General features: G+C 41.6%; 1 protein-coding gene across 1 annotated transcript; it reads left to right on the top strand.

Annotated features, from left to right (window-relative positions):
- The first annotated feature begins 447 nt into the window (after positions 1-447).
- Positions 448-25,367, top strand: LOC131224715 (probable proteasome inhibitor). The gene is made up of 12 exons (XM_058220045.1): positions 448-763; positions 2,800-2,986; positions 3,116-3,271; positions 3,464-3,593; positions 3,678-3,767; positions 5,828-5,961; positions 6,144-6,236; positions 21,346-21,426; positions 21,513-21,547; positions 21,635-21,695; positions 21,784-21,861; positions 25,018-25,367. The coding sequence occupies exons 1-12, from the start codon at positions 580-582 to the stop codon at positions 25,130-25,132; spliced, it is 1,344 nt and encodes a 447-aa protein (XP_058076028.1). The 5' UTR covers positions 448-579; the 3' UTR covers positions 25,133-25,367.
- Positions 25,368-25,679: the final 312 nt, after the last annotated feature.

Here is a 25,679-nt window from a genome sequence, read left to right as displayed (position 1 = left end):
TTGTTTTCCCTTTATCCAAATCTGTGTGACCTCGTAAACAAATTAGATGACAAATAAACATTATGACGGGCCTTAGGAAGTTTCTAATGGTGTGTATTCAATTACCATTGTTTTCTGTGATTAGGTCCACCTGAGATTTAAATCAACCTCACTTTCTGACCTAGAATAATGATCCAAAATGGATTTAGGGTGTGGATAAAACACAAACATCATGGTGTGGCCCATAGAGTACTGTCTAGTAGCGACATGGCCATTAGCAGTCGAGCATGGAATCCGCCTCCACTCAAAGAGCTTGGTGTTTTACGCAAAGCGGGGAACATATTCCGATACTTGATTCCGATACATAGGCACCCGTACCACTGAGTGAAAGATACCTCGTTTGAACACTGAGGTCTTGGTATCGATCCCTACTGGGGGTGGAAAGTGTGAACTGACAGTAAAAAAAAACAAAAGATTCCGATGTATAGAAATTCCCATACAACCACAATCCATCGCCTTTAAATGTAGAAAAATCTTCCCTCCATTCCTGCATTACCTCCCTCTCTTTCTAGAGGAGCTCTAGACAGGAAATCAAAGAAGATGGGGACAGCAACAGCAACAGCAACATCAGTCATGGCGGTGATAAGAGCATCTCGACCTTCATTTCGGAAGCCGCATGACAAAATTGCATTCGCCGTCCATGCGTCTTTTCTCCCTTCCGGTTATACACTCATCGCCACCGGCACTTCCGTTTTCTCCCACCCAACAACACTACCCTCTCCCGGTATCTTTTTCTCTCTTCTTTAGCTACAATTTCAGTAATCTCTCATACCTGATTTCTGTTCTAAATTTCCTTTATTTGATGATACCCTTTCAACGAATTTGATAATTCTTAGGGGTAATTGGATGCCTGTAAGTTTTCTAAGTTGTTAGTGACTTAGGTGAAAGTTCCTCAGGAGGTAATGCTGTTTGGATGTAAGCTTTAAGTCACTTATAAGTAAGTTGGTTTTTATGCTTAGGTAACGTGGAAGTCAATTACAGGCCTACAGGCAAAAATTTGTATATTCACACCAAGCATAGCTTGGAGTAGGAATTGTTTCAAAATATTACAATCACATATGAAAACTAAGCATCAGATATATCATTTTGTTAAACCCATTCAGATAAATATTTGAGCCATTTCTTAAGCTAAAACAATCATCAAGTGGATCATAAACGTGGACATCAAATTCAAAATACCTATAATGTAGAGCAATAACTTAATATAAGCATTGGAAGGAAACGAAAAATATTAACAATAGACCCAATAAAAAAAAATACATCAATAATATCTTCTTTAAGTATACAAAGTAAATAAGTAAAAACATTTATTTAGAATCATTCTTACCAAACTGAAAAACTACATTCCTTGGTTCAATGATCATATAATTCTTGAAATAGATGGGCCTTGCCTCTAAAACACGCGAGAGAGAGAGAGAGAGAGAGAGAGAGAGAGAGAGAGAGAGAGAGAGAGAGAGAGAGAGAGAGAGAGAGAGAGTGAGAAACCCCTCTTTATAGAAGCTGGGACCCAACCACCCAGTAATGGTGGATCAATGAGGCTTACATGGTGGTTGTTGGAGTTGTAATGGAGCTCTGCTGCTTAATGGTGTTGGATTGGCTGATCTGCTGTATGGTCTGCTGGAGCTTCTTTATTATCTAGGGTTAGGTGCTGTAACGGTGGTTGTAGGCAGTGTTCATAGTATCGGTATCGCTACAAGTTTTGCTGGCTGGGGGTAAGCAAACCCGCTATTAAGGGATACATGTGCAAGATCGAAGCTCTCCATTAAGTGGGCCACACTTGGTAGATTTTCAAATGAGTTTGGTTGGTGCAGAAAGTAAATAGATAGTATGAGAGATCATTTAACCCAACACGTTTTCTACACTGAATTTCTTGAGGGTGATTACAACCTTGTTACTAATTTAGGGAAAATCTAAATATTGTGTCTCCACCATATTAAATAAAATTGTGGCCCACCTAATAAAAAGCTTGGATTTTACATGCATTGCTATTAGTAGATTAGAATGATAAACTTCCTTGGACTTTGGTCTTGGACCCCACCTTTAGGTGTTATTTGTGGCAGGATGGATTGCGTTTTTGGTGGGCCCATCTCAAGATATCCGGATGTTTGAGTGCAGAAATTGGTTGACCAGTTATCATTCCATCAGCTATGGTCCCTTGCATTTGGGCCATTGGAGGCCACTTAATTTTGACCAAAGGCCTTTGCAATTTTAGCAAATGCGTGGTTTGCAAGCCTAGGGATGCAGATGTATCACTGTGGGGCTCACCATGATGTATGTGCCTTACATCCATGCTGTCTATCCATTTTGACAGATCATTTTAGGGCATGATCCAAGAAATGAACCAGATTGAAATTATTGGAAACAGTGGTGATTGACCTTTAAAAACTTCTTGTGGGCCACAAAAGTTTTGGGTCAGGCTGATATTTGTGTGGTCCCTTCATCTAGGTCTTTGTGACCTTATCAACAGGTTAGATGGAAAATAAACATTCTGGTGGTTCCCAAGAAGTTTTTAATGGTGGTTATTCAATCACCCTGTATCCTGTTGTGTGTTCCACCTGAGCTTGGATCTGGTTCATTTTTTGGATCATGCACTACAATGAGCTGTCAAAATGGATGGACAGCGTGGAAGTAAGGCACATACATCATGGTGGGCCCCACAGGGATACAGCTGCGTTCCTAGGCTTGCAAACCACGCATTTGCTAAAATTGTTATACTTCCATTGAAAAATCTGATTTCATGATCTTTTCCTGTTTCCTTAGAGCAAGGTGAGGTTGGAATTGATGGCTGGAATGAACTTGACGATTGTTATGGATTCATATACACAAAGACAGAGAAAGGCACCAAGATATCAGTATTGGTAAAATGCTTGGTGATCGGTGATAAGCTCGTGATTGACGCTTTACCGCTCGAGGATGACCAAAAAGAACCGTATAACCTACGAATTAAGTAATGGGACTTCTTTCTTAAATATGTTTTCTGTCATTTTTATTTTTATTTATTTTTATAGATTCTTTTTTGAGTATTTAGTAGTTTTAGAAGCTTAGATTGTGAAATTAATTGATGGTTCTTTTATAGAGTGAAAGATTATGTGTCAGATGAAGGTAACAGTCCGACTAACTACAGCAAGATGTATAAGAATTTCCCAGCGTTGGTTGAGAAATTGCAATCGGATCTTCTGGATAAATTGGAGAATAATCTGAAGTCCAAGTGTTCAACTCCTTCAACTTCCAGGTAATAGAAATTCGATGGTACACATATTGTATGAATGTTGTTCGGGCAGTCACCCTGCAAACCGCACATGTGCACTCACCCGTGTGCAAGAAAGGGAAAATTGGCAGGCAGTCTTGTCTTTTTGTTTTGTTTTGTTTTTTTTGGTTTTTTGAAAGATGATGAATATTATTGTTTTTTTTTTTTATTTTGAAGAATGAAATTTATATTAAAGCCAAAGGAACAAAACAAACTAAGTGAAGCCCAAAGCAAGGCAGAAACAAAGACTGAAAGCAAAACAAAAACAAAAGAAAAATACCTAGAGAAAGCTATACTAGTCGAAACAGTAACAACACTCAGCTACAAGGTGACAGGACCTTCGCAAACACAATTAGCCCAGGATAGTAGACATAATAGATCTTTCTTTTAGAGGAAGACCAATGGAGGATTCCCGCACATCCCTGACTATGTGAAGAGCAACAGAGGAGGGAGAGTTAGAGACATTCTAAAAGTAGTGCAGGTTCCTCTCATGCTATATTCCCCATCGAGAAGCCAGACCTGACAATCTCCACAACAGGCTTGAGTCTTTGTCTAGGCCAGGGGAGTGCCAGACATGAAGAAAGTTTGTGCCAGACCTATGATGAATATTATTAAAAGGCAAAAGCCAAGAAAGAAAGAAAACATCCAAATTACAACAACCAAAAACAGGAACGAACAAGACCAACAAAAAGAAAAGAAAAGAAAAAAAAAACAGAGAAGAATAGACGAGCACATAGCTCAAACCCAACTCACAAACATTAATCCAGAGCCCAATTCTTGATGGACTGGAAAACTCTACACAGAACTCCACTGACTGAACTTTTCACATCCTTGAAACAATGATTATTCCTTTCTAACCAGATGGCCCAGAAGGCGGCAAGTAGACCAAGCCTCCACATTTTCTTTTCCAAGTTTCCCACCACCTCCAATGTCATAAATATGATGCGAGCTTCAATTGAATAAGGGACCACCCAGGAGACTTCCGCCTAAAGTAGAATCTCAGACCAAACTGCAGTATAGAAGGGATAGTGCAGGAGAAGGTGACAGACAAATTCTGCATCTTGAAAGCAGAGGAGATAGACATTTGGAAGAAAAAAAAAGCTCCTCTTCTAAAGGTTGTAATAGGGAGATGCAACTCCTACCAATTTGCCAGGCAAAGGTCGATATTTTCGGACAGGCCTCATAGGACCACAATGGGCTTGTGTAGCTCAGAGGGATAAGATCCACAGGGAAGGAAAGAAATGACATCATAGGATTTACATTGAGAAAGCATCAGCTCTACTATGCATCCAAACAGGGCTCTTCCCATCTCTTAGTTGACTCATCAAAGGACCAAAGCTCTAAGGGAACCCCTGGAAAGTGAAACCATGCATCTAAGTACTTAGACAGGGACCAATCTAATCACCTAACAATTTTGGCCACCAACCCAACACGATGAATCTACCGTAAGAATAATATTTTCTCCGAGTTTTCCAATGGTCGAAATGAAACCTAGAGTGACAATTGATCAACGGGACAAATGAGGAAATCTTCTGGACGTAAATCACAGTAAAACCCTAACCAAATTTCCAAATCTTTTAAGGAAAAGCCGGGGTTCATGGAGACCACTAGACTCCACTGTAGGCCTTCACTTGCTTTGGAGACAACAAAAGGCAAGATAAGAACCTCAGTTTGGGACGGGTCTGACTTGGACACTGAACAGTTGGTGGGACGGGGAGGAAGAAGAGGGGGAGATGACTGGGGAGACAGAGGCGAGTCCCTGTGGGTTCTGGAATGGGTTGTTGGAGGGTGACTACCCAAAAGGGCTCCTTTGAAGGACCCGGGGGCAACCCCAAGAGCCTTACTGACGATCTCCGTGGAAGCGTCCTCGGCGAGGGCCCCCGATGGCCCAAACTTCTCCTTATTTGACTCTGGTTGGCCAAACTGAGCCACTTGGACCCTTAAGGCTATACTATAAAATTTCTTGTCATTAAGCGCCTCGATAACGATTGAAAGGTTCGAGTCCTTCTCAAACCTCACAAAGGTGAAACCCCTAATGGTGAAGACCCTCTAAGCTTGGGGATAGAGACATCCACGAGGACCACGACCCTCTTGAAATGGCCAAACACCCTAGAGAAGTTTATTACTTTCCAATCGGCTAGAAATCTATCCATGAACAACGCAAAGAACTCCATAGGGTTTGATTTGATACCAAGACCTTTTACCTTCTTCGCACCTCTCCTTGCTGGAATCCATCCACCGTCGTGAATTGCTCGAGCAACATTTGGAGGGGCTAGGGTTTGGTGTGTGGGAGCTTTACCTTTGTTTCCCTCACCAAGAACTACTTCCTCCATGTATTCCATTTTCCACAAACTTCCTCCTTCCTCAATCCTCATTGTAGACAACTACTATTTGACCTTTATCGCTGGGGCCATCAAGGAAGACTCTCTCAGCCCGCAGGGGACCTCTTGGGAGTTTATCCTTCTCGAGGACCATACACCATTGACCACCTGCATCTTCTCTCTCAGCCACCACCATACCTTCATGATTTGGCCCTTCTAGAAACACCCTTTCTATTCCGAATCTTACCTTCCATCGAGAGTCATGAATCTCTCTCAAATTTATCACGGAATCAGGAGTTTCCATCGAAGGCGGCAGCTGAAACTCTCTCCATTACCAAACAAATCAGGTTTATTGTAACCTTTCTACCCTTTGATGTTTAGCTTTGTGACGTTGAGTCTATGTTAGCACTTTATTCAACCAGTTAGAAAGATTTTTAAGTCGGAACTGTTGTACTGTATGCAAGCTTCTAACCCTTTGTTTGATGTTTAGTTGGCATTTCTCCAAGTAACTGAACAGTGCAGTTTTTATTACACAGGTGGGTAGCAACTCAAAAAGGTAAAGGATTAGATCGTAGCCCGAACCAACCTGGTGTGGGAGTTTTCCCCGAGGATCGACCAGATTCTTCAGGGTATAATTTCTAACATTATATTTTAGTTGTTAATTCATAATTCTTGAGAGTTACATGCACTCATTTAGCAACCTAAGTTGCAAGAATAAGGTTACGAGTACCAGAATTCTACAGAGGCACTTTGTATGGGTTACTGTTAACCCGAAAACAAGATTCATGGAGTCAGTTAACCCAAGTGTTCTTCCTAGTACATCATGACACTGGAAAAAAATCTTGGAAAATGTTATCTCAGGACAAAAATATTGGAAAATGAGGAAGCTATACCAATCTGTCTTCCATCATTTTATCTGTTATTGGGGCTAGTCTTATGCTGCTTCAGATGACCTCACTCTTAACTTTACCCTTCCTGGCCTTCTTACATATCCATCTCAACATTCTCATCCCTGCAACACACTTAAATACAGATGGGCAATGATCCTATAATTTTGATACTGTGTCACATTTTATGGGACCTACCATGATGAGTGCATCATATACACCCTGACCATGAGTTGCACCCTTAGATGTCCAGCCATGGGGCTAAAAATCAGCTTGAGCAGGAAGTTAGGTGTGGGGAATAATTCGGAGGGGATGCCTAACCAACAAAACCTTCATGAATGTTTTTGGGGACTATGGCCAATGTGTTGTGTCTATGCAATCCAATCCATTCATCAAAAGGTGCCCATCATGATGAAGGCACACATCTAATGGGCACAACACATTACGCATGATTTTATGTTGTTCCCTCATGTGGGCCCTACCAGTATCTACTTGGCCTGATTTTTGTGCACCACACCCGGTGAATTTAACAGTTTTAGGCATGATTTTATGTTGTTCCCTCATGTGGGCCCTACCAGTATCTGATTGGCTTGATTTTTGTGCTTCAAGCTGAACTTGAAGCATTGTACCTGATGGATGGAATGGATTTCATTCACACATCATTACGGGCCCCACAGAGGTCACATTAGTCACTGTAAGTTACGAGAGTGTTGACACTATAGGATCAATCGCTTTGATTGGATGGTCCTAACCAACCATTCAGTGGCTAGAAAATGCAAGGTCAATATTGTTTATATTAGGGAGTTTTGGTCATTGATCTGGACCCTCCATCATGTGGGTTCCACCTTTTGATTTCCCATCCTTCTAAACATTAGTTCAATTGGGTGATCCTAACCATCCAATCAATGTATGAGGAAATGGACGGTCCATATTTACTATATTGGAAAGGTTGGATAGTTGATCTAGGCAATCCATTATTTAGTTCCTCCAATTGCCTACTCGTTTCAAGAAAAATCAGTTTGGTTAGATGATCCTAATCGTCTAGTCAATGGCTAGTGCAATGGAAGATCCACCTTTTCTGCTAGAAAAGGTTGGATTACTGTCATTGATCTAGACCATTATCCACATGTTGCTGCCACCTTTGCTTGCACATCCCTCTAAAAAATTCCTACCAGCTGGTCAGATTATTCATCTAATAAATGGCTAGGAAAATGAATGATCCATGTTGATTATACTAGAAATAATCTGATAATTGATCTAAACCATGCATCATGAGGATCCCTCCTTTGATTGCAATTCCTCTAAAAATGTCCCTGGCTGGATGATCTAACACCGTCTAATTTTAAAAAAAAGTGGCACTGTAGATATACTTGGTGGATTTCATACAATCATCATTGTGGGCCCCTTGCTACCTTTGATGCATGGCTTCCTAGCACCACCGTTAAGGCGGGCTACACGTAAAGAAGAGGAGAGTGAGCTGGTTGCATGAAATAATGGATATTACAAAAATACCCTATGCTTTTTGGCAATACAATCCGAGTCATTTAAAGGCTTTTTGTGGTTGAAATCTGAACCTTACATTGGGCAATCACATTTTCCAGGTCCATAGATACCCGCGACTACGTTTTAAATGGCTTCCATGTGTTTTCAGTAATTTCAAAGTTTTCCGCCTAGGGAAGCTAATTACGGGTGCAAAAATGTTCAAAAGCTACCCTTGTTATATGTAGTATAGATGGGTTTACATTAACTTAGAATTTTAATTTTGGATTTGTAAAAATAGCGATCCAATTGCAAATTAACCATAATCTGGATCACACACTTGGGACAGGAAATGCGTGGGGGGTTTTCTAGTTAGGTACATTGATTTCACATATTAGAGTTGTATGGAGCTTGAAGAGCAATGCAAGTCCTTGGAAATGAAGTGACACCTTTTTTGAGGAATTGAAATTGTCTTTTGGAACTTTTTGCTAAGAGGAATTTGAAGTTCCATGAACTTTCATGCGCCAAACACTAGACCCTCAGAAATTCTAGGATCTTAAATTCCTAGAACCCAAAGGTCTTAAATACCAAATGGCCTCTAGGGGATGGCTATCAATGTTTTTTTTTTTATTCCCCTGCAATTCTAAATTTCTAATTATTTAGGGAAAGTGGTTTGTTTAGGAGGAACCTCTAAAAAAAAGTGGTTACCTTAGGGGGTAAGTGGTCGCACAGGAGGTAGCAACTTTCATCTCAACTTTGATGGTCTTTTCATTAGATATCTGGGCTTGTTGAAAATTGATGGAATAGTTAGAGATGATCGAGAGGTCATAAAACTTGTGTTATTTGGGAAAATGGATAAATGATGCCGAGGGAAGAGCCCTCACTCATTGGGATTGAAGCTTTGTGAGGAGTTGTTCCCATCCCAAATCGACGTTGAAGAGGATTCAACAAATGTCATTTAGTGGGTGAATTGTGAGTCAAGCCATTGTGGTATGAGGTCATCATTGTGCAAAATAGAGATATAGCCTTTTCTCTTACCCTTGAGGGGCTGCTTGGTTGCAAGGCAACAAAGTTCTATCTTAGACAAGTTTTGGGGCAAACATCCTTCTCCTAGTTTTTCAAGCCAATTTTTGCACAGGAACCAAGAAAAAGATGGATAACTTGTTCCTAATTATCGACAGTTGGCTTGTTCTAAGAAAAATGGCCTTGAGGGGCTGCATGGTTGCAAGGTAGCAAAGTTCTATCTTAGACAAGTTTTGGGGCAAACGTCATTTTCCTAGCTTGTCAAGCCAATTTTTGCATGGGAACCAAGAAAAAGATGGATAACTTGTTCCTAATTATCGACTGCTGGCTTGTTCCAACAAAAATGGCATGTTTGGTAGCAAGCAAATTGGGCCCGGATAGTCTGACTAGAGAGTCGGTCTTGGATGCCGTTTGTCAAACACTTGGAATAAGGAAATAGAAAATGAATGGTGGCACATGTGGAGAGTGTGAAGGTGCACATTTTCCCATGTAGCACTAGTGGTGCATGCCCACATTGGCACATGTGGGGTGCTTAAAGATTGATGATGGTACATATGGAGCATTTGAAGATGGACTATGGCACATAAATGTGTCATAGAAAACTTTTAGACCTTTTATATATATATATATATATATATATATATAAAATAATAATAATAATAATAATAACCTATCATCCTATCCTTAATAATGATTGGCAATTAGGAATAAGCTATCCATCTCTTTCTTGGTTCTTGTATAAAAATTGGCTTGACAAAGTAGGAATGGAGTAATAGTGTCGGACAGCTTGTTTGTGACAAAACTTTTATTGCAACTAAAAGCCTCTAAAAGGTTGAAAAGTTATCATGTTATTTTGGTATCCACTTGAACATGGCATCCATACAAATTTGCCACATGTGCTACCGTGCAATTTCTGTTTCTTATTTCGGGGGTTTGACAAACAACATCTAGGATACTCTCCAGACCTGAACTTTGTTTGCTATGAAACTGGGGTTTGTAATGATGCCGGTTTTTGCAGAAATGGAAAAGCAAAGTTCTTGGATCTATGCTTAGACAAAAAGGTTTTAGGTTATATCTTTTTCTTAGTGTGATCTCACCTCTTGTAAGCTCCTTTCCTTTCGTTTACTAAGTCATTACTTGTCATAATGAAGAAGAAGAAAAAGAAGATAAAGAAGAAAAGGAAATTCCATACATTCAATTCAACATTCTCATAGACTGTTACATAGATATGGCCATATGGGCTATCCCATATATAAAGCTGCAAGTAGTAGTTTACACATCCTACAAATAGCAACTGGTTGAGAATTTAGTCCTCCAGTATTGGTACAAACCCTATAAAATAGGAAATAATTCCAAAGATGCTTAAAATTGAAAACTGAGAGATGCAGAAGATTTTCTGTGTATTTGAGACAACCCAATGGGGTTGAATATATAGAGATTACAACCATCTATACAAGGAAAGTAGTAAACGCAGAATCCCCTACCTATAGAAACAAGATATACAAGGTAACAAGATATACAAGGTATGTGAGGTGTCTAACATCCCCCCTCAAACTAATGCTGGTCATCGACAAGTAATAGTTTGCCAACAAGAAACGAGTGACGTGCAGACGTGAGAGACTTGGTGAGAATGTCAGCAATTTGATCATGGGATGCCACATGTGGAAGAGAAATGAGCCCAGACTGAAATTTCTCACGAATAAAGTGACAGTCAACTTCAATATGCTTCGTTCGTTCATGAAAAACTGGGTTAGAGGCAATCTGAATGGCATTGAGATTATCGACATGGAATGGAGTAGGATTCTGTAGAGGAATGCCCAAGTCTGAAATAAGTCCACGTAACCAGACAAGCTCACTACACGCAGCGGACATCGCTCGATACTCGGCTTTTGTACTTGATTTGGAAACAGTGGCCTGCTTCTTACACTTCCAAGAGATGAGAGAAGTGCCGAGAAAAACACAGTAGCCAGTGGTAAATCTTCGCGTGAGAGCGCATCCGGCCCAATTAGCATCCGAATAAGCACGAAGGTCTAGAGTTGCCATGGAGGAGAAGAACAGAGATCGATCTAGAGTTCCACGAAGGTACCGTAGGATGCACAACACCACAGTCATATGAAGAGTCCGAGGAGCAGAAACAAACTGACTGACGACTTGGACAGCGTAGGCAATATCAGGACGAGTCATAGTTAAGTAAACCAGACTCCCAACCAGACGGTGGTATAAATCGGGTTGTGCAAGTAGATCACCATCATCACGACCATAGTGAACGTTAAGTTCTAAAGGAGTCTGAACCATCTTCTGATCCGTCAGTGATGCTAAGGCGAGAAGATCTTTAGTATATTTACGTTGGCTGACCAGAATCCCACGGTTGGAACGTGAAAATTCAAGTCCAAGAAAATATGTAAGATGGCCGAGGTCTTTCATCTTGAATGATGATTGCAGAACTTCCTTTAAAGCCGAAATGCCAGTAGCATCGCTACCAATCAGTAGGAGGTCATCAACATAAACCAGAACAATAACAATGCCGTGAGCAGTGGTGCGCAAAAATAAGGATGGGTCATGACCACTTTGAGTAAAGCCAGCACCCGTAACCACATTGTGAAAGCGTTGGAACCATGCCCGCGGTGCCTGTTTGAGGCCGTACAGGGCTTTCTTTAGGCGACATACCTTATTGTCAGGAATTAAAGAGCCAGGAGGATGTTTCAAATATACGGTTTCTTGGAGGTCTTCATGAAGAAAGGCATTTTTCACATCCATCTGAGAGAGTGGCCATGAGCGAACAGAAGATATAGCCAGAAGAGTACGAACAGTTTTCATCTTGGCCACAGGAGCGAAAGTCTCATCGTAATCAATTCCGTATTCCTGTTTATATCCCTGAGCGACAAGTTGAGAGTTGTATCGATCTAATGATCCATCAGACTTGAGCTTTACAGAATAAATCCATTTGCTACCAATTAGCTGTTGGTTAGCGAGTCGAGGGACAATCTCCCACGTATGGTTATCATCCAATGCCGCAAGTTCTTCTGCCATAGCCTTCTTCCAACAATCATGAGTGGCTGCCTGAGAATATGAAGTAGGAATAGAAACAGTATCCAGAGTAGCATTCATGGCAGACATAGAGCATATCAAGCGATCAGGTGCTCGATGTTCACGAGTAGAATGACGTATCGAGGTAGGTTCAAGATCCGCAACAGGTACAGTAGGTTCGGGTTGAGTAATAGGTGGTGGATCTGTACGTGGTTGATATGGGTATACCTATAATGGACGAGGGAGAGTACTTGAGGCAAACGAAATTTCAGGGCAGGTGGTTAGACCAGAAGAGTTTGGAGTGTGCGGAGGAGGAAGAGATAAATTAAAGGCAATATGTTCAAGAAAAACAACATGTCGTGAAACCCGAACACGACGAGAAACATGATCATAACATCGAAAACCCTTTTGAGTTTCCCCAAATCCCAAGTACATACATTTGACCGATTTTGGAGATATTTTATTACGTTCACGTGAAGCCAGGTGAACATAACAAATACAACCAAACACACGGAGTGTGGAATATGCAGGAGGTAAGCCGGTGAGAACAAAGTAGGGAGATTTACCATTCAGAACTTTGGTTGGCATCCGGTTAATCAAGTAGACTGAATGTAACATGGCTTCCGCCCAGAAAGAACGAGGAACACTCATAACTGTCAACAGAGTGTTGGCAGTTTCAATAATATGACGATTTTTCCGTTCAGCCACCCCATTTTGTTGTGGAGTATCAGAATAGGTGGTTTGATGAATAATCCCATGACCTTGAAGAAAGGTACGAAATTGGTTGAGTGATATTCCCCCCCTGAGTCAGAGCGGAGAGTTTGAACTGGAACCCGAAACTGAGTCTCCACCATAGAGTGAAATAACTTGAATTTTTCAAAAACCTGTGACTTTGATTGTAGAAAGTAAATCCAAGTGTACTGTGTGAAATCATCAATGAATATAACATAGTATCGTAACCCAGAGAGGGACATAATTGGTGATGGACCCCAGACATCTGTTTACACAAGTTCAAACATAGAAGATGATTTTGTAGTACTTAAAGAAAAGGGAATACACTTACTTTTTGAAAGACAACAGGAAGAACAAGAATAATCCAAATCATTTTTATTAAGAGAAATATTCCCTAACATGCCAGATGAAATTAACTGAAGTAACCGATCCGAATGTGGATGACCCAGGCGAAAGTGCCACAGTTTCCACATTTTATTTGCTGAAGTAATATCTGATGAAGATGGAGAAAAGAAACAACGAGCCGGGGTGACAGATGGATCAAAGTCAAGCACGTACAGACAACCATGCCGCCTACCCTTCCCAAGTACCTTCTCCGTTGCCAGATCCTGCACAAAACAACGGTTGGGAAGAAATTTGACTAAGCAGTTATTGGAAGTGAGTTGACCAATTGAAATTAAATTGGAGGAGAGGTTAGGGACATGAAACACATCACGAAGAGTGAACTGGCGATGAACAGAAGGAGAGAAAGTCAATGATCCAACAGACTGAATAGGTAGTCTAGTACCATTCGCAGTAGAAATAGCCTGATTGCCGGTATAGGGACGAATGTCACGAAGATGGGATACATCACCGATCATATGATTGGAAGCACCCGAATTGAAGAACCATGTAAAAGATGGGGATATACTTGACATACCGGCGGCAGAAAGGGCCTGAACAATTTGTTGGAGCATCGCAGGAGTCAATGGAGATGAAAGACCTTCAGCAGAAGTAGTAGATGCAGACTCACTAACAGATGGATCGGAAGAAATAGTGGCAGCCGTAGCAGAAAGAGCACGACCATGGCCACGACCACAGCCACCACGTCCACGGCCGAAAGAAGATGCATAAGCTCGTGTACGTCAGTCCTGAATACCATGACCAGTTCGTCGACAATAAGCACACCATTCATTGCATTGAGCAACAACATGACCCACCTTGTTGCACCCCTGACAAGTCAAGGGAGAGGAACCAGAACCACATGTTGGTGGAGTTGTGGACACAGCAAGCACCATATCAGATGAGCCCGGAGTTGAGAGAACTTTCAGTCGTTGTTCCTCAGCCAATAAATCATTAATAACCGAATTCAATGAAGGAGTAGGGCTACGGTTCAAGAGAGCAGCCCGACAATGCTCAAATTCCGGACGTAGCTTCATAAGGAATTGACGAACTTGCGCACTCTTGCGCATAGTTTAGAATGTTTTAAAGTCATGAGGAAATGTTGGATCCATCATAGTCATCTCTGTCCAAATTGTGACAATTTTGGAGTAAAATGATTGAATATTGTCGTTACCCTGAGTAAGGGTAACAAGTTCCTGTTCCAGACGGTATAGTACAGAAGGATTTGATGAGGATAATGTGAAGAAGAGATGAAGAGATGAGAATATTGAGAGAGGAGGAGGAGGAGAGTTTGGGAGAGATGATGTGTTAGGCTTGCTTGCCCTAACACCTAATATTTTATTATGATAAAGCATATAGTACACTGCAGGGGAATAGGGAAGTGTGCACATGCACTTACACTAAAAGGACACACATGCACATGCACTTACACTAAAAGGACACACAATAAATACAATACACTAGCATTCTCTATACTCCCCCTCAAGTTGGAGCATAGATGTTGATCATGCCCAACTTGTCACGAACACGATGAAGAGCATCTCGACTCAAGGACTTTGTAAGAACATCAGCAAGTTGATCCCCAGATCGAACAAAAGGAGTGACAATTTCATTAGAAGCGACTTTCTCCCGAATAAAGTGACAGTCAACCTCAATATGCTTGGTTCGCTCATGGAAAACTGGGTTACGAGCAATATGGATGCCGCTTCATTGTCACAGTGAAGAAGAATAGGACCCGAAGGAGGATAGTCAAGTTCTTCAAGAAGATTGCGAAGGTACACAAGTTCACATGTCGCATGAGCTATAGCACGATATTCAGCTTCAGCCGAGGACCGGGCAACAACTGGCTGCTTTTTGCTCTTCTAGGTTATAAGATTGCCACCTAGGAAGATACAGAAGCCGGATGTAGAGCGGCGATCAAAAGTACTACCTGCACAATCAGCATCGGAATAGCCAGAAAGATGAAGATGACCATGCAACTGAAAGTAGAGGCCAAGACCCGGGGCTGATTTTAAATACCGAAGTATGCGGTAGACAGCCGTGAGATGAGAAGTACAGGGAGCTTGCATGAATTGGCTAACAACCCCCACTGCAAATGAGAGATCTGGGCGAGTAATAGTCAAGTAAATAAGCCGGCCTACAAGTCGTCGATACATCTCGGGATCAGTAAGGAGAGTACCATCATCTGGTCGAAGCTTCTGTGAAGTATCTATGGGAGTGGTAGCAGGCTTGCATCCTAACATGCCGGTCTCCATGAGAAGATCGAGCGCATATTTTCGTTGTGACAAGACCAATTTGGATGATGAGCGAGCAACTTCAATTCCGAGGAAGTAGCGAAGAGGACCAAGATTCTTGATTTCAAACTTGGTCTTCAAAAAATCTTTGACCTCCCTCATTCCAGCAGAATCACTACCGGACAAAACAATATCATCCACACAGACAATGAGAACCATGATGCCCATTGATCGACGACATATAAAGAGAGAATGATCAACATGACTACGAACAAAGCCAAACTCCAAGAGAGCCTGACTAAATTTTTCGAACCATGCACGTGGAGATTGTTTGAGTCCATAAAGAGCCTTCTTCAACCGACATACAAGTGCAGGGTTGCGAGAAACAACAAAGCCAGGAGGTTGATGCATATAAACTTCCCATGTAAGATCCCCATGGAGAAATGCATTCTTAACATCAAGCTGAAACAAGGGCCATGATAAATTAACGGCCAAGGAGAGCACAACGTGAATTGAATTAAGCTTAGCCACTGGAGAAAATGTCTCGAAGTAATCCACACCATGAGTCTGGGTGTAACCTTTAGCAACAAGACGGGCTTTATAGCGATCAATTGAGCCATCTGGAAGAAACTTGATTGTATAAACCCATCGACAGCCAACAGGCTTATGGCCTAAGGAAGTGGCACAAGATCCCAGGTATGATTCTTCTCAAGAGCAGACATTTCTTCCATCATCGCCTTTGTCCAATCAGGACTCTGAAGAGCATGTGAGAGAGATCTAGGAATAGTCTGTGATGAAAGGGAAGCTGCAAACGACTAAAAAGACGGTGAAAGATGATCATATGAAACGAAATTACTAATGGGGTGTTGAGTACAAGATCGTGACCCTTTGCGCAAGGCAATGGGAAGATCTAAACTCGAGTTAGGAGAGTCACCTGAACCAACATCCAAAGTAAGCGGAAGGGTAGATGACTGAACTTGTGAAGATTTATCTCGACGCTGATACACCCGCAGAGGCTTAGGCTCAACCATATCACCAACAGGATGTTGAATAGAGGGGAGATGAGTTTTCCCATGATCACTAGTGGAAAGAGGATAAGAGTCATACTCCCCCTGACGCGCAAGAGGATCACAGAGGGATCGGCCTAGAGAGGAGAAAAAAGACAGATCCTCAAAGAAGGTGACATCGGCAGAGACATATTTCTTGCGAGTCAATGGGTCAAAGCATTTATAACCTTTCTGACTCCGAGTATACCCTATAAAGACACATTTAATCGCCCTGGGACTAAGTTTATCATTACTCCCATCCAAAATTTGAACAAAGCATGTACAACCAAAAACTTTAGGTGGCAGAGGAAATGGATTATCATGAGGATACAATATAGTAAATGAAGATTTATAAGACAGAATACGTGAGAGTATACGATTAATAAGAAAAGTAGCAGTTAAAAGAGCATCACCCCAAAAATGTTTGGGTAGATGCATACCAAGTAGAAGGGTGCGAGCAACTTCAAGAAGATGACGATTCTTTCGTTCTGCAATACCATTTTGTTGAGGAGTGCGAGCACATGACGTCCTAGATAAAATACCACGTTCCTGCAAGAAGGACAGAAAGGCAGTAGACATGTATTCTCCCCCATTATCAGAATGGAGGGATTTGATGGAACAATGAAATTGAGTGCACACTTCATGATAAAACACTTTAAACGCATCAAACACTTCACTTTTAGAATTCAAAAGATAAATCCAAGTCATGCGGGAATAATCATCAATAAAGGTAACAAAATATCTAAATCCAAAAGTCGAGGTAACCGGAGCTGGTCCCCAAACATCCGAGTGAACCAGAAGAAAAGGTTGAGATTTCCTCCCAGAAGAGCTAGGAGGAAACGTAGCACGATGATGTTTAGACAATTCACAAATATCACAGCATAATGGTTTAGTGACAGGTAAGGAGGGAAACAAAAGTCTCAATCTAGCAATGGATGGGTGGCCTAAGCGGCAATGCCACCGAGTCATGGACTCTTGATCTAGAGAAAGGGTACTAGAAGCGGCAACAGGTGTATCATCGAGAAGATAAACGCCTCCTCGCTCATGCCTCCACCAATCACTCTCTTTGTCTGTAGGTCCTGAAACAAACAATAAGAAGGAAAGAAGGTGATTGAACAATTGAGTGATCTAGTAAGAGAGCTAACAGACAATAAGTTTAATGGAAAACGAGGCACATGCAATACGGAGGACAAAGACAAGGAAGAAGAGAGAGGGATGGAACCAATCCCAGAGATGGGAGATTGGGTTCCATCTGCGACTGTGACATACTGAGTGGGAGAAGAAGAAGAATAAGAAGAAAAGAATTGCAACTTACCAGTCATATAGGAGGAAGCTCCAGAGTCGATGACCCAGGAGGTAGGAGAGGATGACGTAAGAAAGGCGGTACTTGACTGGGCCGAAGCTACGTGAGAAGGCTCAGGAATATCGCGAATGTGAAGCTGCATAAGGGCATCATATGCCGCCTGAGAAATAATAAGAGACTCCCCTGAAGTAGACTGCTCAGCTGTCGGGGTGGAAGACTGTGTCTCAGAAGCAACAATGGAAGTAACAGAAGCAGCGGCATACGTAGGACGACCATGTAGCTGCCAGCAATAATCAATAGTGTGATTAGTTCCACTGCAATGTGAACAAATGCGGGAACCACCATGTCCTCGTCCACGTCCACCACGACCACGAAGATTACGGCCGCCGCGACTGCGATCTCCCTCGCGGCCTCTACAACGACCACCAAAATCAGAAATGCGCCCTGAGCTCAAGGATGGTGCCCGAAGACCAAGGGAGGACTGATCGCCAACAAGATGTGCCGAATGCTCGGGTGGCACAAATGAATGAGAAGGAAGAGTAGAGATCATAGCACGATGACACATGGCATAGACTGTCGTCAATGGGGGAAGAGGATCCTGCATAACAACCTGATCGCGAACATGAAGATAATCAGAACTCAATCCAGCGAGGAACTGCATGATACGAGTATCATCCCGTTGCTTATGAGCATGTTCATGATCCTCTTTACATTTGGAAGGAAGAGGCTGATACATATCCAACTCATCCCACATACCCCGAAGCATCGAATAGTAGTCTTTTAAGGATCTGGAGTTTTGTTGAAACCGACCAATTTCTTGAATAAGCTGGAATACCCGTGAAAAATTCTGAGATTCCGAGAACATATCATGGAGCGTATCCCAAATGCCTTTAGCCGAGGATAAAAACATCACTGAGTGGCTAATCGAGGAATCCATGTTATTCAACAACCATGCAATAACTTGATAATTCTCTTTTGTCCAAGACTTGTAGGTAACATCTGTAGAGCTTGGGGAATCATCCAAAATATACGACAACTTGTCACGGGCTCCTAAAAATACTTTTAAAGATTGTGCCCATTGAAGATAGTTGTCACCATTCAACTTAATGGAGGTAATCTGCAAAGGGTTGGATACAAGAGACCCTATGCCAAGAGATGAGGGCCCTTTGTCAGCCATAATAGAGTCCAAGAGAAATAAACCTATGCCAAGAGACCCCCTTTGCCAAGAAAGATTGATTCAAACAACTCTATCTCACTCAATCCTTCAACATAACAAGAGATAAGCCTCAAACAAATATCAATCATCCAAAATACCATGAAACGCAGTCAAATAGGGCCTGACCGAGTGAAAAACGGCCCAGCCGCACGCCTATTTGAGGTTAAAAACCTCTCAAACATTGATCTTAAGTAAAAAATCCACCATGGATAGCTTGGGAGGAAGATTTCGGTCCATCTTGAGCAAAGAAACCGAAGAAAAGCTTACCGATTTGAGGTAGATCGAAGAAAAACGGAATCTGGAACCGATTTTCGAATTTCTCTATTTCGCCCAAAATACCATGAAATGAGGTCCAATAAATTCTGAAAAAATCATGACAAATCTTCTAAAGTCAAGATCTATCAAACCCCTAAACTTTTAGCTCAAACAGAGTCCATGCGTCCGTACAACGCTGACGTCAGCCGTACGGCTGCTGACGTCAGCAAGGTGACGTGTCGCCTCTCAACCTGTTGGATGCGGAATGCCTGGAACTTTGCTCTGATACCAAGTAGAGAAGGATTTGATGAGGATAATGTGAAGAAGAGATGAGAATATTGAGAGAGGAGGAGGAGAGTTTGGCAGAGATGATGTGTTAGGCTTGCTTGCCCTAACACCTAATATTTTATTATGATAAAGCATATAGTACACTGCAGGGGAATAGGGAAGTGTGCACATGCACTTACACTAAAAGGACACACATGCACATGCACTTACACTAAAAGGACACACAATAAATACAATACACTAGCATTCTCTATAGGTATAACCAGGCCGCATTACTCTGTTGATAAATCGACTGGATATGTTCCCACATCGCCTTAGCAGTGCGATGAGGCGTGAGTCTAACAACAATGGACCGATCGACCGAATTGAGAATTCAGGTAATAATCCGTCCATTGTTTATTTCCCAATCATCTAATTTGGCGGCATCTGTGGGGATAGGAACAGATCCATCCAGTAGTCCCCACAAACCACGACCCTTGAGGAAGTTCTTAAAATGGATGGCCCATAGAGAATAGTTGGTACCATCAAAACTACAACGTGGGGCTTCTGTACGTGATGAGTCCTTATCCATTGATTGATCTGAAGTAATGGAATACACAGAAGAAAGTTTCAGATGTACCGTACAGCAAGGGATCTGGATCTGGATGTGGATGAGCAGAAGTTGAATCTGGACGAACAGGATTTGGACGAGCAGAGTGCGTCGAATATGAATCTGGATTTGGACGAGCAGAGGCCGAGCAGGGGCTGGCCGGACGAGCAAGGGCTGGCCGGACGAGCAGGGATGAACAGAGGAGCACAGGGACAGAGGCGCAGAGGTGAGCAGAGGCGAGTAGGGACGACCGGACGACGCAGCAGGGTCGGACGAGCAGATCTGAAGCAGAAGGGTCGCAGGATGACGCAACAGGGACAGCCGGACGACGCAGGGGAGGTCGGATGAGCAGGAACAATGATCGAACGCAGCAGGGATGGCCGGACGATGCAGCAGGGGCGGTCGGACGGCGTGGTTTAGGCGGCCGGACGACGCAGGGGCGGTCGGATGAGCAGAGGCACTTGCCAGACGCAGCAGAGGTGATGAACGGACGACGCAGGGACGGTTTCGGATCAACCTCGCTCTGATACCATGAAAACTGAGAGATGCAGAAGATTTTCTGTGTATTTGAGACAACCCAATGGGGTTGAATATATAGAGATTACAACCATCTATACAAGGAAAGTAGTAAACGCAGAATCCCCTACCTATAGAAACAAGATATACAAGGTAACAAGATATACAAGGTATGTGAGGTGTCTAACAAAAACAACGTGTATAAATTGTTGGGGGTGTGTACACCCATCAGTAGTGTATATAATGACGAATATACAATTCGTATGGAATATTCTGCATATCATACCATACAACTATTTTTTTTTTTAAAGGACAGAATCTGTTTTCTTAACAGAGATTGGCCACACATTGATCAGTGGGGCCCACTTTGGATCACCTCACATATGTGGGCTGGGCTTTGACTGCATCTTTAGCTTTCCCATGTTAGAAGCGCGTGTCTCGCCAATTGAGCTAACAATATTTTGTTCATTCAGGTACTTTGCTTTTATATTAGTTTTTGTCTCTTGGCTCCAAGGCATAGAGCACACTAATGCAAAAACAAATACTTGAATGAACAAAAAATCGTTAGCTCAATTGACCATATGCTCAAATAAGTGAAGTAGTTTGATCATGATGGTTTGATTTCATGATGAACTAATGTAAGTTTGCAATTTTATGCTGAGGATAGATATTAACAGAGCTATTAAATGTGTAATAGAGTTATTGAATGCACGCATTTTACTTTTTTTTGATGTGTATAAACTGTTTGTTGTGCTTACACAGCATCAAATATCCTCCTGTTTCTCTTCCTACTATAATCGATGATCTCCACCCAGGGCCGGGTGCCGGATTTTATCGTACCAGGTTCTTTGCTGTCGATTAGTCTTTTTTATGGTCCTTAATTGCTTTTATTCCTTTGAATCATTTTATCTATTTTCAACTTCTTCCAGGGGTGGATCTGGCTCTGGTGGGGGCATGCTTTTGGGTATGTACATACCATTTTGAGATAGACCTGTTAGAGAAGCTTTTTAACTTGTGATTTGCTTACCATATTTTTTGTTGGTGCTTGCAGGGCCTAATGATCCACGCTGGGGTGGAATAGGCGGAGAACAGCCTGGCGGCAGTCTTGATCCGTGAGTAAACCTTTCTTCTACATTCATCTAGTTTTGGAAAATGAATGAAAGTCCGCTGATTTATTTTTGAAATGGTTGGTCAATACAGTGGTATTCCGCCGGGCAGTCGCTTCGATCCCTATGGTCCTCCTGATGTCCCTGGATTTGAGCCTATCCGCTTTGTCAGGTATCTCTGTTGCTTCACATGCTATGATTTTTTATTTTTATTTTTTAAATTGCCTTTCAATTTCTTGAAGCCATTTCAGTTCAGCTTGAGCCTTTGCTGGTGGTTGTGGCCTCCTGTGATCTGAGTGGCAGAATGCGGTGATTGTCTTGCCCTCAGCTTACATTGCCACCACCATCATCATCCAAGCCCTATCCCAACTAATTGGGGTCAGCCACACAAATCTTACTCTACCATACCACTCTATCATAGACCGTATCCTTAGTTTAAACCATGGGTCCTCAAGTCTTTCCTTACTACCTTCACCCACGTCCATTGGAGCCTTCCCCTTGCCTTTTTAGTGTCTTCAACTCCCACCAACTTGCACCCACTCCCTCCTAACTGGCACAGTTTTTGGTCTCTGTTGCACTTGACCAAACCATCTGACTCTACTTTCCCTCGTCTTCATACCTATTAGTGCTACTCTTTATTTACCTTTGCATTCATCTCTAATTCTATCAATGTCTTACTGTCATTCATCTCAACATCCACATGTCAGCTATGTTCATCCTATGAGCACATTGTTACTCGACTGTCCAACTTCTATCCCATAAAAGCAAGGGTGGTCTTCTAGCTATTACAAAATTTCCCCTTCGATTTCATTTGTGTGTGGCAATCACATAAAACTCCAAAGGCACACGTCTACTTTATCCAGCCAGCTATAGTTCTATGAGCAACATCCTTAGGGCTTGTTTGGTCCTTGGGATTAAATGGTATGGAATTGTATTAGATGTTATTAACACCATTATTGCACAATGATTGTATGCCTAGAAATGTCATGATATTTTGGCCATTCAATCACATGCTTGGGATAAAATTCTTGACATGGGAAAAACAATGAATTAAGCAAAACCCGTTTGGTGGACCATGGAATTGTAGTCAATGAACCAAATTCACAATGGATGTCGGTCACTTGTGCACGTATATAACGAAAACGTCATGTGTAAAGGGCATATATGGATGGGCAGCATGGATAAAACACATGCATCAATGTGGGGCCCACATGTGTAGTGGATTTCAAAATCCACAGACATTCCGCATGGGACCAAATGCAATTCCATACCACCTAATCCCAACCCGTCCTATCCTCCCCAAATGCTGGATGGAATTTGCACGGGACCAAATGCAATTCCATCCCACCTAATCCCATCTAATACCATGCGCCAAACACCCCCTTAATCTCTATGCTCTCCTAAATTATTGACCCAAGATATCAAAAACTGTTCATTTTGGGACCCCAGCTGTAGTTCTAGAACTCAGTGGCCCAGCTCAAACATTGGCCTGGCTAGATTTCAAGCCCAGTCATTAGGAAACTCGATTTTGAGAATGATTCAGCTTGAAACTCGGGCTGGCAAGATTTCGAGTCCACTCGTTAGGAAACTCGATTTTGAGAGTGATTCAGCCTTCACTTGGGAAGACTTGTCGACTTGACTCTCTAACTCGGTCTACTTGATACAACTCATGGAGACTTGGGCTGAGTTACTTGCATTTTCAAACTGCTTTTTCTATTATTAAAATTAAAAAGCAGCGGTGGTTGGGGTCAAACCAGCAACCTGTACTCGATGTGCCACAGATGCTCCCAATTCACAACCAACAAGCTGTGCAACTTGTCTTCTTATTTATAATACTTGTACTATATATAACTGTTTATATACATTAGTATTCCTAATAATTTTAATTTATTAGTATCAACTATTGTGTAGAGTCGTGTTGAGTCTTCGGGTTGATCCAACCCAGATGAACTTTGAGTCAAGTTTTCAGGTTTTTTAAACTATGACCCCAACTAGGCTACTTGAGAAAAACAATATGAAAGCTTCTTCTTTGTATTTTTATTTTTTATTTTTCCATAATTTTTGGCTTATATACATATGGGATAAAGAAAGATTGTGTACACAGCATATACTGAGAGTTTCTGCTGACACATATCCGAGTGTCCAGGGATTGCGTGCAGGAATTTTAAATCTATAAAACTTTCATTCCGAGATTGGATTTGAATTCTAGAAGTCAAAACTTCTGAAATATCTGTTGGGTTCTTTCCCAAGGTCTTTGGATGTGGGGATGTAGGTGTGTACTGAAGCCAGGCCATATACTTACTAATATAAGGCTTGCCTGTTATTTAGTAATTGTTAGCAAGGTACTATGATGGCTGATATGATGCAGACTTTCTTTGGGGGAAAATCTAAAAGATAATTGGTAAAATTCAAAAAAATGTGAGGATGCGTAACATGTATTCTCCTTCTGCTCCTTTTTTTTTTCCGGGTGGTTTTGTATATGTATTTGATGGTCTAATTGGTCATTCTTTGGTAAGAATGTTGTTTGTCGAGCAGTGTTAACTTGAACCACTGAAAGTTGATCAAATGGGCCCTAGTTGAACAGAAGTCAAGCAGAATTTGGTGGATTAGGGCCTGTTACATGTAAATAAAAAGAAAAAACAATCATATTTTACCACTTCTGATATTTCCCAAAATGGTCCCTTTCCGCTTTGGTTCATCGAATCTATTCAAATTTGTGTTTTGATTCTCAAAACAGGCCTACATTTAGTTTATACTTAATTTCTAAGCTTCCTTCATTGGTCCAAATGAATAAAGAAGTGGAAATAAAAAAAAAAAAAGAAGAAAGAATTTGAAAAAAAAATTCAAAATGGGCCTTTAATGGTCATATTGGCCTGTAATGGTGTATCAGCCTGTGTCAACTGTTATGGGCTGATACGGTCCCATATTTCAACAATGGACTGATTCTCCCCTGTATCCTGTAATGGTTGACATTGTTTCCTTTACATAATGGCCTTTACAGCTGTAACATTACCACTTTTTATACCATGTTTGTTAGTGAGAAATGCAATGTTGCTTTCTCATGGTCTTGAAGAGTAGGATTCACGGCAAATGCCAAAGTGGTATGCATGTGGTGAGGCCCTCCATCTTATTATCTGAAAGATTTGAATATTTCAGAAACGGGCAGTAGAAATGTTACCCACCACCTCCAAAATTCCTGACATTTTGGTCCTCCCATTGCTGAGAAAAACCTCTTTTACTCCTTTGTTTGATGCTTGCTACATATGTGGTGTTATTTATTTATTTATTTTAAATAATCTTTCTATTGATCTTCTCTCTTGATTTGTAGGAATCCTCGGCGTCCTGGGGAAGGAACTCATCCGGACTTGGAACACTTTGGCAGCTCAGGTTTATTTAGTCCGGGCTTGGAACACTTTGGCAGCTCAGGTTTATTCAGATTTTAGATGTACTGCTGCTTCACCTTACACCCTATTTTGAGACGTTTGTAAAATGTTTTTGTCCAGTTGGAAACCTGATGCTTGTGGGTTTTTTTTTTTTTCCCACATGTATATATTACTTTGGATTCTATGTTTCTGGTGACAATGGATTTGAGGGTTTTTAAGAAGGGTACGTTAAGGCACACACGTCTGTAGCCCTTCCTCTTGTTTGTTGAAAATAAGATCATTGGATACTTTTTCATTTTTTATGGTTTGATAAATGCCGATTGTAAAATAGTTAAAATAACTGTAATTTTTGGTTTATGATATATCCAAATTGGAGCACATAAATTAGACAATTTAATTTGAAATAGTTGCCTGACTTGTATCAAGCTCTTTTAAGTAATTTGTGAGTGCCTACGTATTATTCAGCATACCCCATCAAAGTATCAAAGTTTCTGGCGCTAATCCATCACGCTGTGCGTTTGATGAATGTATACACCATGTTAGCTCACGCAGAAAACTCATGCACCATATAGCAATGTGGTGTCACGACTAGGGGGCCCACCGTGAT

The sequence above is a fragment of the Magnolia sinica genome, chromosome 1 (genome assembly GCF_029962835.1).
Source record: "Magnolia sinica isolate HGM2019 chromosome 1, MsV1, whole genome shotgun sequence".
Taxonomy (NCBI): domain Eukaryota; kingdom Viridiplantae; phylum Streptophyta; class Magnoliopsida; order Magnoliales; family Magnoliaceae; genus Magnolia; species Magnolia sinica.
This window is presented reverse-complemented; position numbering and strand designations above follow the sequence as displayed.